At 38.0% G+C, this 15,526-nt stretch overlaps 1 protein-coding gene across 1 annotated transcript in view; it reads left to right on the top strand.

Annotated features, from left to right (window-relative positions):
* The window catches only part of LOC142143453 (cytochrome P450 2K1-like), a 30,097-nt gene that overhangs the window by 2,442 nt on the left and 12,129 nt on the right, over positions 1 to 15,526 (top strand). The window contains exons 2-7 of the mRNA XM_075201303.1: positions 2,563 to 2,759; positions 5,542 to 5,704; positions 6,349 to 6,498; positions 9,101 to 9,261; positions 12,045 to 12,221; positions 14,520 to 14,661. Coding sequence (XP_075057404.1) covers positions 2,577 to 2,759; positions 5,542 to 5,704; positions 6,349 to 6,498; positions 9,101 to 9,261; positions 12,045 to 12,221; positions 14,520 to 14,661 — 976 coding nt within the window. The 5' untranslated portion in view covers positions 2,563 to 2,576. The remainder of the gene's footprint in view (positions 1 to 2,562; positions 2,760 to 5,541; positions 5,705 to 6,348; positions 6,499 to 9,100; positions 9,262 to 12,044; positions 12,222 to 14,519; positions 14,662 to 15,526) is intronic.

Below are 15,526 nucleotides of genomic sequence, written 5' to 3'. Positions count from 1 at the left end.
TCGCTTATCCCATGTTGTATGGTTTCTCCAGCAGTAATGTTAACATTAAACCATTTACTTGCAAAACCACTGTTAATTATATGAGTCACTGTTAAACTATTGCCAATATATGTGGTCAGTGAAAGACAGATTCTAGCAATGATAAATAACGAAATACTTAATTAATATGAATGAATTGGTAGCATGTATGGCATCAGAGGAGGTAATTGTTAGTTACTTACAAAAGAAAACTGATTAGAGAATTGCAAGTGATTTACAAATGCTGCACTGTTATAAAATAAAACAAACTAAAAATTGGACAACATGCCTCCTCCCCATATACCCAACCAGCACTAAATCTAAATAGACCTGGTTGGATTTCACCATAAAAAGGATACCATGAACAAAATACTCACATGACCGCAGTGCTGCCGCCCCTCCACTCTGCTCCATTTGCACTAAATGTCGGGTGTGACATCATCACGCCATACGCTCAGTGAGGAGTGGCGCAGAGTTGAGTGGGCAAGAAGAAAGAAGACAGAAGAGAAAAAGAGAAGAAAGAAGCTGATAGAAAAGGTAAGTGAAGGAACGGAAGCAAAAAAAGGAGAAAAGGCAGCAAGGCAGTGAGTGAATAGGCAGCAAAATGCAGCCTGACACCGAGTGAAGGGGTTGCAAAGGTAGGTTGGCAGCAAGTGAAGAGGAACAAAGGCAGCATGGCAGAATGTGAAGGGTGGCCAAAGCAGAATGGCAGAGTGTGAAGGGGTGCCAAAGCAGCAAGGCATAGTGTGAAGAGGGGCCAAAGCAGCATGGCAGAGTGTAAAGGGGGACCAAAGCAGCATTGCAGAGTGTGAAGGGGCCAAAGCAGCATGGCAGAGAGTGAAATTGAGCAAAGGCAGCATGGCAGAGTGTGAAGTGGGGAAAAAGCAGCAAGGCAGAGTGTGAAGAGAGGCAAATTTAGTATGGCAGACTGTGAAGAGGGGCAAAGGCAGCAAGGCACAGTGTGAAGGTGTGGCCAAAGCAGCATGGCAGAGTGTGAAAGGGGAACAAAGCAGCATGTCAGAGTGTGAAAGGGGGCCAAAGCAGCATGGCAGAGTGTGAAAGGGGGCCAAAGCAGCATGGCAGAGTATAAAGGGGGGCCAAAGCAGCATGGCCCAGTGTGAAGGGGGTCCAAAGCAGCATGGCAGAGTGTGAAGAGAGGCGAAAGCAGCATGACAGAGTGTGAAGGGGGGCCAAAGCATCATGGCAGAGTGTGAAGGGAGGCCAAAGCAGCATGTCAGAGTGTGAAGAGGGGAAAAGGCAGCATGGCACAGTGTGATGAAGTGGGGCCAGGAAAAGGGGGGAGCAAAAGAAGCATGTAGGGCGCAGTGTGATCATTAAGGGGGCATAGCATGCCGATGAAGGGGCACAGTAATGTGTGTGTGATGGCACAGCGGGTTTGTGGCAATGTAATGTGTGTCTGGTAGGTGGTGGCTCACTAATGGGTGCTATTTTGTTTGTGGGGTGATGGTGGGGCAATTACATTTTATAGTGGAGGCTATTAATTTAATATGGGGTGGTTTGAGGGCTATTAATTGAATGTGGGGCTGAGTTTGAGGAACATGAGGTCTATTTATTACATGTGATTATGAGTTATTTAATAGCAGTGACGGTTGCGGGAAAAAGGTATATTTATTATACGTAAATGCGATTAATTTATTGCAGGGGCTGTTTGGAGGGAGAGAAATAGTTTTTTTTTTTTAAATGGGAATACTATTACTATAATGTTGGGGCTGGAGGAAGGTCTAAGTATTAATCGTGGGCCATAGTAATTCAATGCCGGGGCTGGTTGGAATTTGCTTAATGTACACATTTTTTTCCCCAAATAGGGCAACAATGAAGGAACCAGACAAGCCGCAACTAAAGAAATAAGCAGCAACAGGTGGTGACAAGAACAGGTAGAACAGTCTGTCAAATGTTCTGATGTTCTACTAGGACAATCCCGATTTTTGGTGACTGTTCTGCCCAATCTAAGGGGCAGATCAAGACTATGTACTCTTTATATACACACTGCATTCATTATATACTGCACTATGATGCTAGATATTTTTCGTGGGCTGACTGCTCCCCCTCTAGTGTCTGGTCTCGCCTCTATGATGGCTGGCCACACCCCCTCTGGTAAGCCCCTAGCATTGCAGTCCCCCAGTGGGCCCTTCATGCACCAGTCCGACACTGTGTATAAATAAATATATATATATATATATAATATAGATCTGGTGGATTCTAACATATATATCTAACAATATATGTGGGATCCAACACTCTCTACTGTGGGAACCACTAAAAACTCACTTATAATGAGGCTTCATAAAGAAGGGTAAGCTTGTACAAGGATAGATGTTAAATCAAGTACAATAAATTACTGTAAACTAGCTACATTCTTTTCTAGTCTCACCTGCATGGGCCTCACAGTCTTGCAGCTCTCTCTGTTTCTCTCTGATGACCAGAACCATAGCAGGACAGGAGAAAGATCTTCATTGACTTTGGTTTGTTCTGTATTTTAATCATAAATAATTTTAAAAAGAACTATGTTTGTCTTCCCTCTAGATTTTACAGAAGACATGATTACCATTGACCCTGTCACAATTCTTCTCTCTGTTGTTGTCGTCCTATTTTTGGCTAATGTTTTTAACAACCGGAAACAAGACAATAACAAGAATTTCCCCCCTGGACCAACGCCTTTACCGATCATTGGAAATATACACTGCATCGACTTGGAAAAACCTCATAAATCGTTTATAGAGGTAATAAAGTACTTTTACTAAATACCACAAAATCATTGAAAGGCCTTATTGAAGAACTTTACAAAATCCTCTTGTCAATAATATTACTTTGAGGAGTGCCCCCTACCATTCACTCTAGCAGGGTCCTGGCAAATCGTCCATGTTGCTGCTTAAATCGACACAGAACTAGGGAGATCTGACACAACAGGCTTTCAAATAGAGCTGAAAGACCACCACGAAATACTGTTATTGAAATCCTTTACATTTAAAGGAAACGTCCACTGTTTGGCCAATAAAAGCTAATTTACCTACATTTTATCTAGGGGCAAAAGTTGTACTAAAATACACCAATCAGACATTTACTTTCAGTATTTAATTTTAACAAGACAAATATAAGCTAATTGCTAATTTATGCCTGTGGTTTACTGCAAGTTTTTTTAAATGTTAGTAAAATGCCCTTTGTAAATTTAACGCAATTAGACCCAAAGTGTATATTTTTGCTTAATTTTGAATATGCCATTCACAAGTAAACAGAGCACATATTTAACAAACTAAGGTAGGTGTTAGATACATTTGGTTACACATTGTAGCAAATACCCTATAGCAATTAAGTAGGTGCTACCAAATGGTGTGAACATACTTTCACTTTTTTATTTTAATTTTTTTACTTTTTCTTGCTAGCATGAAACATCACCCCACTTAAACCCTTATCCAGCATTACTATAAGTAATAAGGTAAACAGAGTATTAATTCCAGCACTGCTAATGATATGTCAATAACATGCGCAGTAGTAGTAATTATTACTAATATGAAAGCTGTAGTTTTATGAAAATGAGCACATTGCATATAACCATCAGTAAATTATGTCTTAGAATTTGGGTAGAGCTGCATTGGGGAACTGTGTAGCTGCCAGGAGTGGAACTGATACTTCTGATAGTCTAAGAGAGGAAGGAATAGAGGAAAATAACCTTAGGTGTACATTCCGTTTCTACAGCAATAGGTTCATCAAGTGAATTGAGGATAAAAATATCACCTGCTCCAGAATTGTACATAAAATGTGTGATTTTTACTTGCATAAATTTGTTTAAATGAGAAGCATCATGGCATTGAACGTAAAAATGTAATATTAGTTTCTCAATTTCACAATTGCAATGAAATTAACATTCTCTCCAGAAAAAATAGGCAGAGGATTATTTACTAACATTGCTCCTTGTGATACCCCAAAATCTGAGTACCCTGGGATGTATCTATATGTTTTTAATTTGTTAATTTCATTTGTTAATTGTTAAAAGTGTTTATAAAGATTAAAAAAAAAAAAAACTATTTCTTGAGGGAGAAGTGACAGTTGGGAGTGGAATAGGGACATAATGACAATCGGACAAAGTGATATATAAGCAGATTAAAAGTGAAGAAAGTGTAAGAAGATAAGAAGTGAGCCAAAGAGAGGTGTGAGTAAAAAGGAAAGTGCTGAAAACAAATAAGCAGTAGAGAGATCTGTGAAATCACACTAAACAGAGACTGAGCTATGTACTGAGGACAGTTTCAGAGGAGAGAAAATAAAGAGGTCTGTGAATACACACAAAAGAGACTGTGTAATACAAAAGATCATCAGTTTATTTGGCGTGAAAAAGTAATTTATGGGCCCCAACCACGTGCACCACTTCTACAAATAAATATTGAAATATATACTGTAGGTCTTAAAGTTGTATGGAGAAATTAAGTTAATATATATTAATATTAGAGATGTCAGTGATATTATTAGTATGGTGAATTTAAAGGTTTGTCAATTGTAAATAGTTTTAAAATGATAAGATATTGTTTAAAAATAATTGTTTGCTTCTAATATAAATATCAGAATAATTAATAATAATAAAAGGAAATTAGTTAAGAATACACTTGTGTCATTTTAAATCTCTGGATAAATCTCCTTACCTTTCTGGTGCAATTTCAACGTTATTACTCTAAATAACACCACACGGGATATTACATCCTTACTACTACAACTCCGCACTGAACCACAACAACCAGTCAGCAACTAGCTTTTTTTCTTTTTAGTATAAGACAGTCAAAGTAAATATCTGATTGGGTGCAATAGGTTGAGTGAAGATTTTCTCCATTGAGCATTGTTAGTAAATTTTGAGTGGGATTCACAAACAAATTGGTGTTCTATTACATCTATAAATATATTTTTACATAATTTTTCGTGCAGCCAAAATATGTTTTTTGAATTCTATTTATTTCCATCAAAAATTAACATCTTTTACTTTCCTTATTATAATTTCTCCACTCAGCATTATTATATGGAAGTGCCAAGTGCTACTTTTAGCAATAACTTTCACAAAGTACCAATTCTCAAAATTATTTCATTCCTATTGACCTAAAATAAATAAATAATATTCCACTATGCAAAAAGATTTCTTCACACACCGGTGTAAATTAAATCATGAAAATATTATTAAGATATTTTTAGAGAGAGATAATTTTGAATTTCATTTTGCTGCACTCGGCCTATTTACACTGTCAAGGCTCACTGAGTTTTGTGTTGTCTGTACCTATTTGGGAAGTGTCCAACTGGCATGTACAGAATGAGTGAATACTTGACAAAAATAACTTAAGCCTCACATGCTAGATGGGACATTCCACACTGGATTGGGCCAGTCGTATGTGAGAGAGGGGGAAATGGGTGAGGGTAAATCATGGGTGGGGTGATTGTGGGAAATGGGAGCCAAAATATTAAGCTTTAAAATATTTAATAATTGTTCTTTTAATGCTCTGCTGATTCATTTTTTGATTGTTTTTACAGTTGTCCAAGAAGTACGGCTCAGTATTCAGCGTCCAGTTAGGATTAGAAAAGATGGTCATCCTGTGTGGTTATGACACAGTAAAAGATGCTCTAATCAACTATGCCGAGGAATTTTCTGAACGACCCAATTCACCAATATTTGAGAAAACATCAAGAGGACATGGTAACTATTTTGAGTGAAAAGTTATTATATAACTGAAAAAGAGTTGAATGCGTATATTAAACACATTGCAAGAACATCTAAGTAAAATAACTTCTGCTCAATGAATGCAAAATTCCAGTCCCTGCTCACATGCATTTCAAAAGTGGCAACATACAGATGCCATTAACATGAGACCAATTATATTATATGTGATAATAGTTACTGACACTCTGGGAAAGTGTGCCTGAAAGTGTTTTAAAATTCTAAAACTAAAAGTAAAGTCCATTTTTTAAAAATGGCAATTTAATTAAAGACAAAGCCCATTGTGTTTTCTTTAATTAACTTGCCTGTCTAATCTGTCAGATGTCACTCCAGGCTACTCCAAACCTACACAAGCCATGGCTATATAGCTTTATGACACATTTGTCTAAGGATGGAATTAACAATAATATGTTCAATAATAGCTGTAAGGTTTTCAGGTGAATGTATTGTGAGAAGTTAGTTTATAGACTAGGATTAGATGTTGGATTGGTGGGAAGAGAGCGACATTTATTTGTTAGGGACAACTGTCCTTTTTGTGACATTCATATTTCAGCATAAATATTTTTCATCGTAAATACAGAAGAAATATGTGTAACGCAGTGATCTGTATTCATTCTATTCAGGTGTTATCCTTGCTCATGGTGAGAACTGGAAAGTGATGAGAAGATTTGCTCTTTCAACATTGCGAGATTATGGGATGGGGAAGAAGAGTATAGAAAACAAGATTAATGATGAATGTGAATGTTTAATGCAAACATTTAGATCCTATAAAGGTGAGTGTCTGCTCCCACTCTTATTTTCACAATAATACAGATAACAGGGCTCAAATGCCATATATATATATATATATATATATATATATATATATATACAAGTTAACCCGTGCATGATACTTATGCATTTTTTTGTCAAATAATGTCAGTATACCAAATTTCAGGTCATTCGGATGAGCCCTTTCTGAGAAAATAGTTTTTTCCACAGACTAACACACGCCGCTACACATGCAGGGGCGGATCTAGAAAATGTTTGTTCCCCGGGGGAATGTTAGGGTGGGGCGATTTAGGCCCCGCCCCCTTTACAACTTCTGAGGCTGCCTGGGGCTGCACAGTATGTGCAGGTCCGCTCGGCAGTGACAGGCAGGGACAGTGTGCTGCCCGGCTGCTCTGATTGTGTTTGAAACACAGCAGCACACTGTCACTGCCAAACGGACCTGCACATACTGTGCAGCCGTGGGCAGCAAACCCCTGCTAGGGGGGGGCGATTGCCCCGATCGCACCCCTCTGGATCCACCACTGTACACATGTGTGTTCATGAGGTAAAATTACCTCACGAAAATGAGTTTGACCCCTCAACTCGTCAATAATGTCAGTATACCAAATTTCAGCCCTTTTTGAGGTTTTTTTTCACACACACTAAGAATTTAGTAGGTCAGTTAACCCGTGCATGATACTCATGCATTCTAGTCAAATCAAGCTACTTAAGGTGTTAAAAACTTCCCACTGTCACCCCCGGCAACCACACACCACTCCCAACTGTCACTTCTCCTTCAAGAAATATATAGGTCAGTGTATAACTCTGCCCAGCAGGTGGCGCTGCAGCTTGTTTTTTTTTTTCCACACACAGACAGACTAACACACACCACTAGACATTTATAATATATATATATATATATATATATATACTCTGCATTCTTTTTTTGAAAAGGGATGGCTGTATATCAGTTCCAAGTTCTCAGTAATAGGTCTTTATTAGAATAAATTTGATGTTTCAGTTACAGCAATATAATTGTCCTCAGGGATGTAGTGCATGTACAAGACTAAATGTGCAATATATATAGATCACTATATAATCACAGTGATTTACTCCACTATAAATAATGCACATTTATTCTTGTATATGCACTACATCCCTGAGGACAATTATATTGCTGTAACTGAAACGTTAAATTTATTCTTATAAAGACATATTGCTGAGATTTTCACTTGTGAAAGTTCTTGAGTGGCACCTTCTTTGGTATAAATATTTTTACATATATACATATATATATATATATCACAAAGTGGAATTTTAGAAGTGACGGTACAGGAATTTAGAAGTGGTGGTGGGGAAAGTGATGAAGGAACTCTCTTTCCGCTAGTCATGCTGACTGTCTCCTTGTTATCTGCACTGGTTCTGGATGTTAAAAGCTCACAAGATAGATCTTTGTATATTTTTCTACATACTAATTAGGTTATCTCTAAAATATTTTTTTCCAGTGTAAACCAGTCCTACTTATACAATCTTTGTTTATAATGTAACCCCTCTATTACCTTAATTAAAAAAGATTGTCCACCTCCGAATCGCTCAAGCTCTGATATGTCTACTTTATAGACAGGAGTCAAACACAGTAAAAAGCTCTTGTCCAATCAGGTCTAAAATCCAATAATCACTTGGGGTCTTATTTAGAGTTAGGGGGGGACAAATCCAGCTAAAGTTGCAAATTTGCGCTTTGTCACACCATGTAATGATTTAGTTTTGTTATATTTTTTGTTCATTCATTGCTTCACTTTCCAGGAAGCAAATCTTACTTATCAGCTTTCCAAGCCGGACAGGCAGCAACAGGTAGTGAAAGCTGCAAGAACAGGTAGAAAATAGTAGCTGTCAGACAAGTATTCCAGTTCTGGTAGCACAGTCCTGATTTTGAGGGACAATCAAATTCATGGTTTGACTCAGAAAGGGTCTGAGGAGATGGCTCAGTGATAAGCTAAGGAAACAGCTTGGAGAGGAGACCAGTAGATGGCCCAGAGTGAGGCTTGTGTGTGTCCTGCAGGAGGCAGGAGATCTGAGACAAAGCACCATTTGATGGACAGTTGGGTGCCCTGTCCCTAAAGGAGCAGAATACAGACTGAGTATTCATGTTCAGCCACTAAAGAGAAAAGTGCTAAGTGGCTTAACTGGCCACTGGCCGTCCAATGACATGTTTGCTTTAACAGAGCTATTGCTAATTAAACTACTGAGCACAACTAAATGAGTAGTTGTGCTGAGCTATAACAGACTTAGGTGGAGAGGAAGATCTGTGTATATTGGGATCAGTGTGATGTCTGGCTGAATTTGATGGTGAAATTGTGGAATGAAATAGAAGTTGTGAACAAATGTGAGGCATCATATATTTGTCACCCTCTGGCATGAATGTCATGTACTTTGTAGTGTTATTATCTTTGATTATTAGTGATGTCAGTAGTTAAAGTTAAGGATATCTTTCACAGCTGTTTATACAAACAGTCACACCGCTCATGTATTATTCTGATACATTATATTCTTATACGTACATTTTTACTTTGTCTCACTGTTAATTTTGCCCATTCTGAATGTAAAAAATCCTTGTTCTATTTTCAGGAAAACCCTTTGATAATATGACTATCATTAACACTGCTGTAGCCAATATAATAGTGTCCATACTACTCGGTCATAGATATGAATACGATGATCCGACCATACTGAGGCTCATGAGATTAACTAATGAAAATGTCAGGAACCTGGAAAGTCTTATGGTCAAGGTAAGTATTCTCACTCTGTCCGATGGATTTTAAAAATGCTCAATGTATTCATATTTCTCCTTTGAGTAATATATAATCTGCAAATATTTTGATTCACTTTCTGCTGCTTTATAACTGAAAAACAACATGTGAACATATCAGCATTTCTGCTACTCTAAAGGTTAAGGGGGGTATTCAATTGACGGCGGGATCGCCGAAAATCCTGCGCTCAAAGAATATTACCGTTAATACGGTAATCCTGCGCGGGAATACCGTTAATACGGTAAATTATTCGCTGGATTTCAGCTCGCGGCTCAGGGAGCTGCGAGCTGAAATCTAGCGAGTAATTACCATATTAACGGTAATATTCTTTGAGCGCAGGATTTTCGGCGATCACGCCGTCAATTGTATATGCCCCTAAATGTTTGCAGAGTGCAGCAACATTGTTGCAACTATGCGAAAAACAGAAGTTCTGACGAGTTTCATTGTAACGAGCAGGGAAGGGAGGAGTGAGAGCTCTGGCATCTATGTTTTTCAAATGTATCTAATAGATGTCAGCTAACATTCTAGCTCACAAGTACATAGGCTACAAATAATTTTAATGTTTGGTTATTCTTCAACATAAGGCAGCAGGAAAAGAAATGTCATGTTATTATCAATAAAGAGATATAGTTACAGACTTTGTGATAATAAGCAAGCAGAAATGTATTTCAGTAGTGCAGTATATTGTTTTTTTCACACCCAGTGCTCAGTGACCACTAACTGCATTTTTTCCATGTATCCCCATTTGTACACAGCCAGTGGTGCACACAGATGGAGCCTGATTTGTTTAGACAATCAATTATTCCAGCATTTGTCTCATTCATGTCAATGCAGCAGATCCATCCTCATATATCATTTTGTATGTGAATGGGGTGCGGTTAAAAAATGATGAGCATGATGTTAGTACACTAATCCCTTGATCCTCTTGATCCCATTCCCTCACAAATGGGTATGTCCCTGTCTCCTGTGCTCATTCCCCCTCTAACTAAAATCTGTAATCTATCTCTTTCTACTGGTATTTTTCCATCACTTTTTAAGCACGCAGTGATTACTCCCATTTTAAAAAAACAGAATTCTGACCCTAACTCTCTCGTAAATTACCACCCCATCTCCCAGCTCCCATGCCCCTCCAAGCTTCTCGAGAGAATTGCCTACACTCGCCTCACACACTTTCTTACAGCAAACAACCTATTGGATCCTCTTCAGTCAGGCTTTCGCTCTCAGCACTCCACGGAGACTGGGCTGACCAAGGTTGTCAATGATTTGATCACAGCAAAAAATAACAACCATTACTCTCTTCTAATTCTCCTGGATCTCTCTGCTGCATTTGACACTGTTGACCACTCTCTCCTCATACAAACGCTACAATCCCTAAGTCTTGAAGGCACTGTCCTATCCTGGTTCTCATCCTACCTATCTAATCGCTCTTTCAGTGTTAATTTCTCTGGATCCACCTCTGCTCCGCTTCCTTTACCAGTTTGAGTACCACAAGGCTCAGTACTAGGTCCTCTGCTATTCTCTATCTACACAACTTCTCTTGGAAAACTAATAAGCTCCTTTGGATTTCAGTATCATTTCTATGCGGATGATACACAAATCTATCTATCCTCTCCTAAACTCTCACCATCCGTGTTGTCTCGCGTTACTGACTGTCTTTCTGCCATTTAATCTTGGATGTCTTCTCGCCAACTCAAACTCAATCTTTCAAAAACTGAATTAATAATATTCCCACCCAAAATCAGAAGATTCCTGCCTGATATTTCTATTTCTGTTGATAACATGACCATAAATCCCACCCCGCAAATTCGTTGCCTAGGTATAATCCTTGATTCAAAACTGTCATTTATTCTCCACATCAACTCTATATCTAAATCATGTTACATACACCTAAAGAACATTTCCAGAATACGCACATATCTGACACAAGACACTGCAAAAACATTAATTCATGCACTCATCATCTCCCGCATCGACTATTGCAATTTCCTCCTTACTGGTCTTCCCAAAGTCAGACTTGAATCCATACAATCTATTTTGCAGGCAGCGGCTAGATTGATTTTCCTTACTAACCGTTATTCCTTTGCTGAGCCACTCTGTAATTCTCTACATTGGCTGCCTGTATATCAACAAATCCAATATAAAATTCTTCTACTAACATACAAGGCCATCAACAAAATTGCACCGACATACATTTCCTCACTTGTCTCAAAATATCTCCCTACTCAACACCTTCGTTCTGCACAAAATCTACGTCTCTCCTCCACTCTCATCACATCCTCCCATTCTCGGTTACAGGATTTTTTCCGGGTGGCACCCACTTTGTGGAATTCCCTCCCTCGCATAATAAGACTTTCCTCTAGTCTTCAAACCTTCAAGCGTTCACTGAAAACCCACCTCTTCAGACAAGGTTATGATATTTCTCAACCACCATCTTAATTTCCCTAGATTACCATCCTCTACACTGCTAACGCAAGACAACAACCCTCTTACCAACATTGCAACACACACAGCCCACTCAATACTTTTACCTTTGCGTTCTAGCTGGTCCATTGTGCAAATTGATGTAGCACATGCCCTTGTGTTTCTAACTCCCATTGTCCTATAGATTGTAAGCTTTCGAGCAGGATTCTCTTATCTCTCTGTATGTATTACCCAGTATTGTCTTATCAATGTTTTTTCCCAATGGAATTTGCTGGCACTATATAAATAAATGTTGATGATGATGTTTAAAATGATAATTTTTATTTTATTTTCCTTTTAAGCTGTACAATAGTTATCCCTCGGTAATAGGCTGGCTGCCTGGGAGTCACAGAAAAGTTTTAAAAAACAACGACGAGTTTCAGGAATTTGTAAAAGAGACATTTACAAAACAGAAGAAAGAACTGGATGTAAATGATCAGAGGAATCTTATTGATTCATTCCTTGCTAAGCAACAAGAGGTATATTGTGAATTTAGGTGCATGGGTTGTGTGTCCTTAAAATACATATATACACAGGTTAGGATAGAATTCAATAAAAGTGATGTAATCAAGTGTTTTATTGCTTTAGTTTTTTAGTATTATGAAATAATTATTCTCAAATTTCCTCTAAAAATACTACCCACCTGTTTTTGCGCATGGCTTGTTCCAATACTTCTTGTCCTCTGGAGAATGATTCCTTCCTATATATTGTGAACGCTCTTGATAGGTTTGAAAGGTTCCATCATATCTCCTTCTCCATTCTCTGCTTAAAACTATATGGCCCCGAGTCATTAAGGAAACTAAGGCAAAAAAAAGGGTAAATGCTCTCTGGGACAAACCATGTTACAATGCAAGGGGTGAAAATCAGTTTATTATTTTGCACACAAGTTAATAGTGGCTGTTTATTTATCTAGCACACAAATACTTGATGACTTTATTTTTACATTCAAATTTAAAGTTGATCTAGGACATGCCCTACCCCAACTATAAATCTCTGTCCACAATTAAAATTTACTTCCCCCTCTAATGCAACATGGTTTTGACCAGGTATAAAGTTACTCTTTTTTTATGCTTTACTCTCCTTAATGATTCAGGCCCTATGTGTTTAGATCATAAGATATAGAAACAGCGCTGAGACCTAGAATTAAGTCTAGTAATGAATCCACATTTGCACAAATAAAATAGTTTATTTTAAAAACATGCAATAATCTATTAACAACATATAAGTAGCAAGATGTCAATACACTGTTAACAGTTCCACTCTGCTACAGACTCCAGACACAATGCGTAATGGAAGTAAATGAGTCTGTAGCACAAAAACCGATTGTCTAATCACTTATTCAAATGAATAGGGTTGTTGATAATTCATAGACCCAAAATCTTTCCAGTACAGATGATAAATATATCCATTAGCTCCTGATAGATGTTAAAATAGGATGTCCCTTCATAACAAGTTGATAATTCAAAATGTACCACATTTATAAGTGATGCATTGGTGGAAATAATATAGTTTTTCCTTTGGAATCATCGCAATCTCATAGTCAATCAGTAAACCCTATTGAACATCGGAATGAAGGTAAGTACATAGCATTAGAAACTGCACCAGGAAAGTTCCAATAATTAGCATTCATGCAATAGAAGATAGTATATATTTCGTTACTTTCCTTAGTGTGTAGCTGGTTCGTCAGCCACCCCGGAGTAGGTGCCGGTGATGAATGCACAATAATCACACGGGGTTCACCAGACCAATCTCTTATTTAGATTGTTCAGCTCCGTGTCAGCGTGACATAAAGACCATCGGTTTAGCCGGCCTATGTGTTTAGATCCTTTAGTTTTCACTGCTAATTATTTTACATTTAGGCCATGCATCATTTTAGTTGCCCTTCTTTGCACAATATCTTTATTATTATTTATGTCCTTGTGGAGATATGGCCTCCAGACCTGAACTCAGTATTCTAGGTGTGGTCTCACCAATGAGCTTTTATAGTGGTCTCACCACATCTATCTTTCCGCTACTAATTTCCCTCCCTATGAATCCAAGCTTCTGACCGACCTTTCCCATTTTTTTTTATATTGTTTTCTTACTTTTAAGTCTCCTGAAATAGTGATACTTTTATAGTAGATCCCTTTTCTCTTCAATAGTTGAGATTTTATTTCATCAATACCATATTGAGCCTTTGCGTTTTTAAAACACATGTGTTTATTTTTGCATTTTTTTCACATTTAGATATAGTAAGTTTGTATGCAGAGCTTACCTTTCAGTACAGTTGTTACTGTTTGACTTTTCCATAGTCTCTATATCTCCTCCTAGATCTTTTTTTTAATAATATTAGGTGATAATCTTGTCACTATAGTTTGACAACTTAGCCTATTGGCAATATATCTGTGACATCATTGGTGGAGGAGTATGAGCTCATTGATAGCAAAATTCTGAAAGGCCCGACATCATGATTGAGAGAATGCAGAGAGATTTGTCACAACCTTGAATTTGCTCATAGCTTGCAGAGAAGGATAGAGTAAAACTATGCCTAGTATATACAATTCCCTGTGCTTGTCCCAATCAGACAACTAATCATTTTTTATGTTACAATCCTTGAACTGTTTGATCTTGCGGCAGAGAAGTGTGTCATAAAGAGATTTTTCTACTAGGACCGATAATCTATCTTGTACAATGTCTGTTACACAATGATTGCTCACATATGTTGTGTTTTTTCCAATACTGATGTATTTCCTAAATATTGTATTGGTTAAAAAGATTGTTCTGTTTATATTATGCAGGGAAAGCCAGAATCTACTTTGTATTACCACGACGACAACCTAACCGTACTGGTTGTAAATCTGTTTGGTGCTGGAATGGAAACAACCACAACTACTCTGCGATGGGGCCTCCTGCTAATGATGAAATACCCTGAAATACAAAGTAAGACATGACTATGAAACATGATATGAGTGTCTTGTCATTAGATTAGACATGTCGGACATGATTCATTTACAGGCATAAGCCTTATCTTGCCTGAATTTGACACTTACGTTTTCCTATGACTTAAAAGGCGAAAGAGGGGTGGGAAGGGGAAGTAGAACATTGGCCATGTACAATGAGGGCATGCCAGGGGCATTCAGATACAGAAGTGGATACTTCCAGTCCTGGGTTTCTCGTAAGTATACTTGTTTGCCCGATCATTTGCCCCAGCAAGTGTAATTGCCAACTGATATTGATGACTGACACGGCATAGACTTTTAATTAAAAACTACATGTTTGTGTGCCACTAGATAATATAAAACATATATGCAAACTTAATGCTTCGGCATATCAAGTCATTTTGGACAATGCTATGTTTCCAACTTTGTGACAACAGTTTGGGGTAGGCCCTTTTCTATTCCAACATGGCTGTGCCCCAGTGCACAAAGCAAGGATTACAAAGACATGGTTTGATGAGTTTAGTGTGGAAGAAGTTGATTGGCCCACAAAGAGCCCTGACCTCAACCCCATCAAACACCTTTGGGATGAACTGGAACAGAGATTGAGAGCCCGGCCTTCTCATCCAACATCAGTGCCTGACCTCATAAATGCTCTACAGAATGAATGGGCACAAGTACTCCAACATCTTGTGAGAAGCCTTCCAAGAAGAGTGGAAGCTGTTATCGCTACAAAAGGGGGACCAACTCCATATTAAAGAATATGTATTTAGTATACCTTTTGGCGCTGATTGGGTCACAAATAAATGAATGCCAGTGTCATATGGTGAATCACTGTAACAAAAAACATGGAGGAAACATAGAGCAGT

This window comes from Mixophyes fleayi, chromosome 3 (assembly GCF_038048845.1).
Source record: "Mixophyes fleayi isolate aMixFle1 chromosome 3, aMixFle1.hap1, whole genome shotgun sequence".
Classification (NCBI taxonomy): domain Eukaryota; kingdom Metazoa; phylum Chordata; class Amphibia; order Anura; family Limnodynastidae; genus Mixophyes; species Mixophyes fleayi.
The sequence above is the reverse complement of the archived record's forward strand: the minus strand, read 5'-3'. Positions and strand labels throughout refer to the sequence as shown.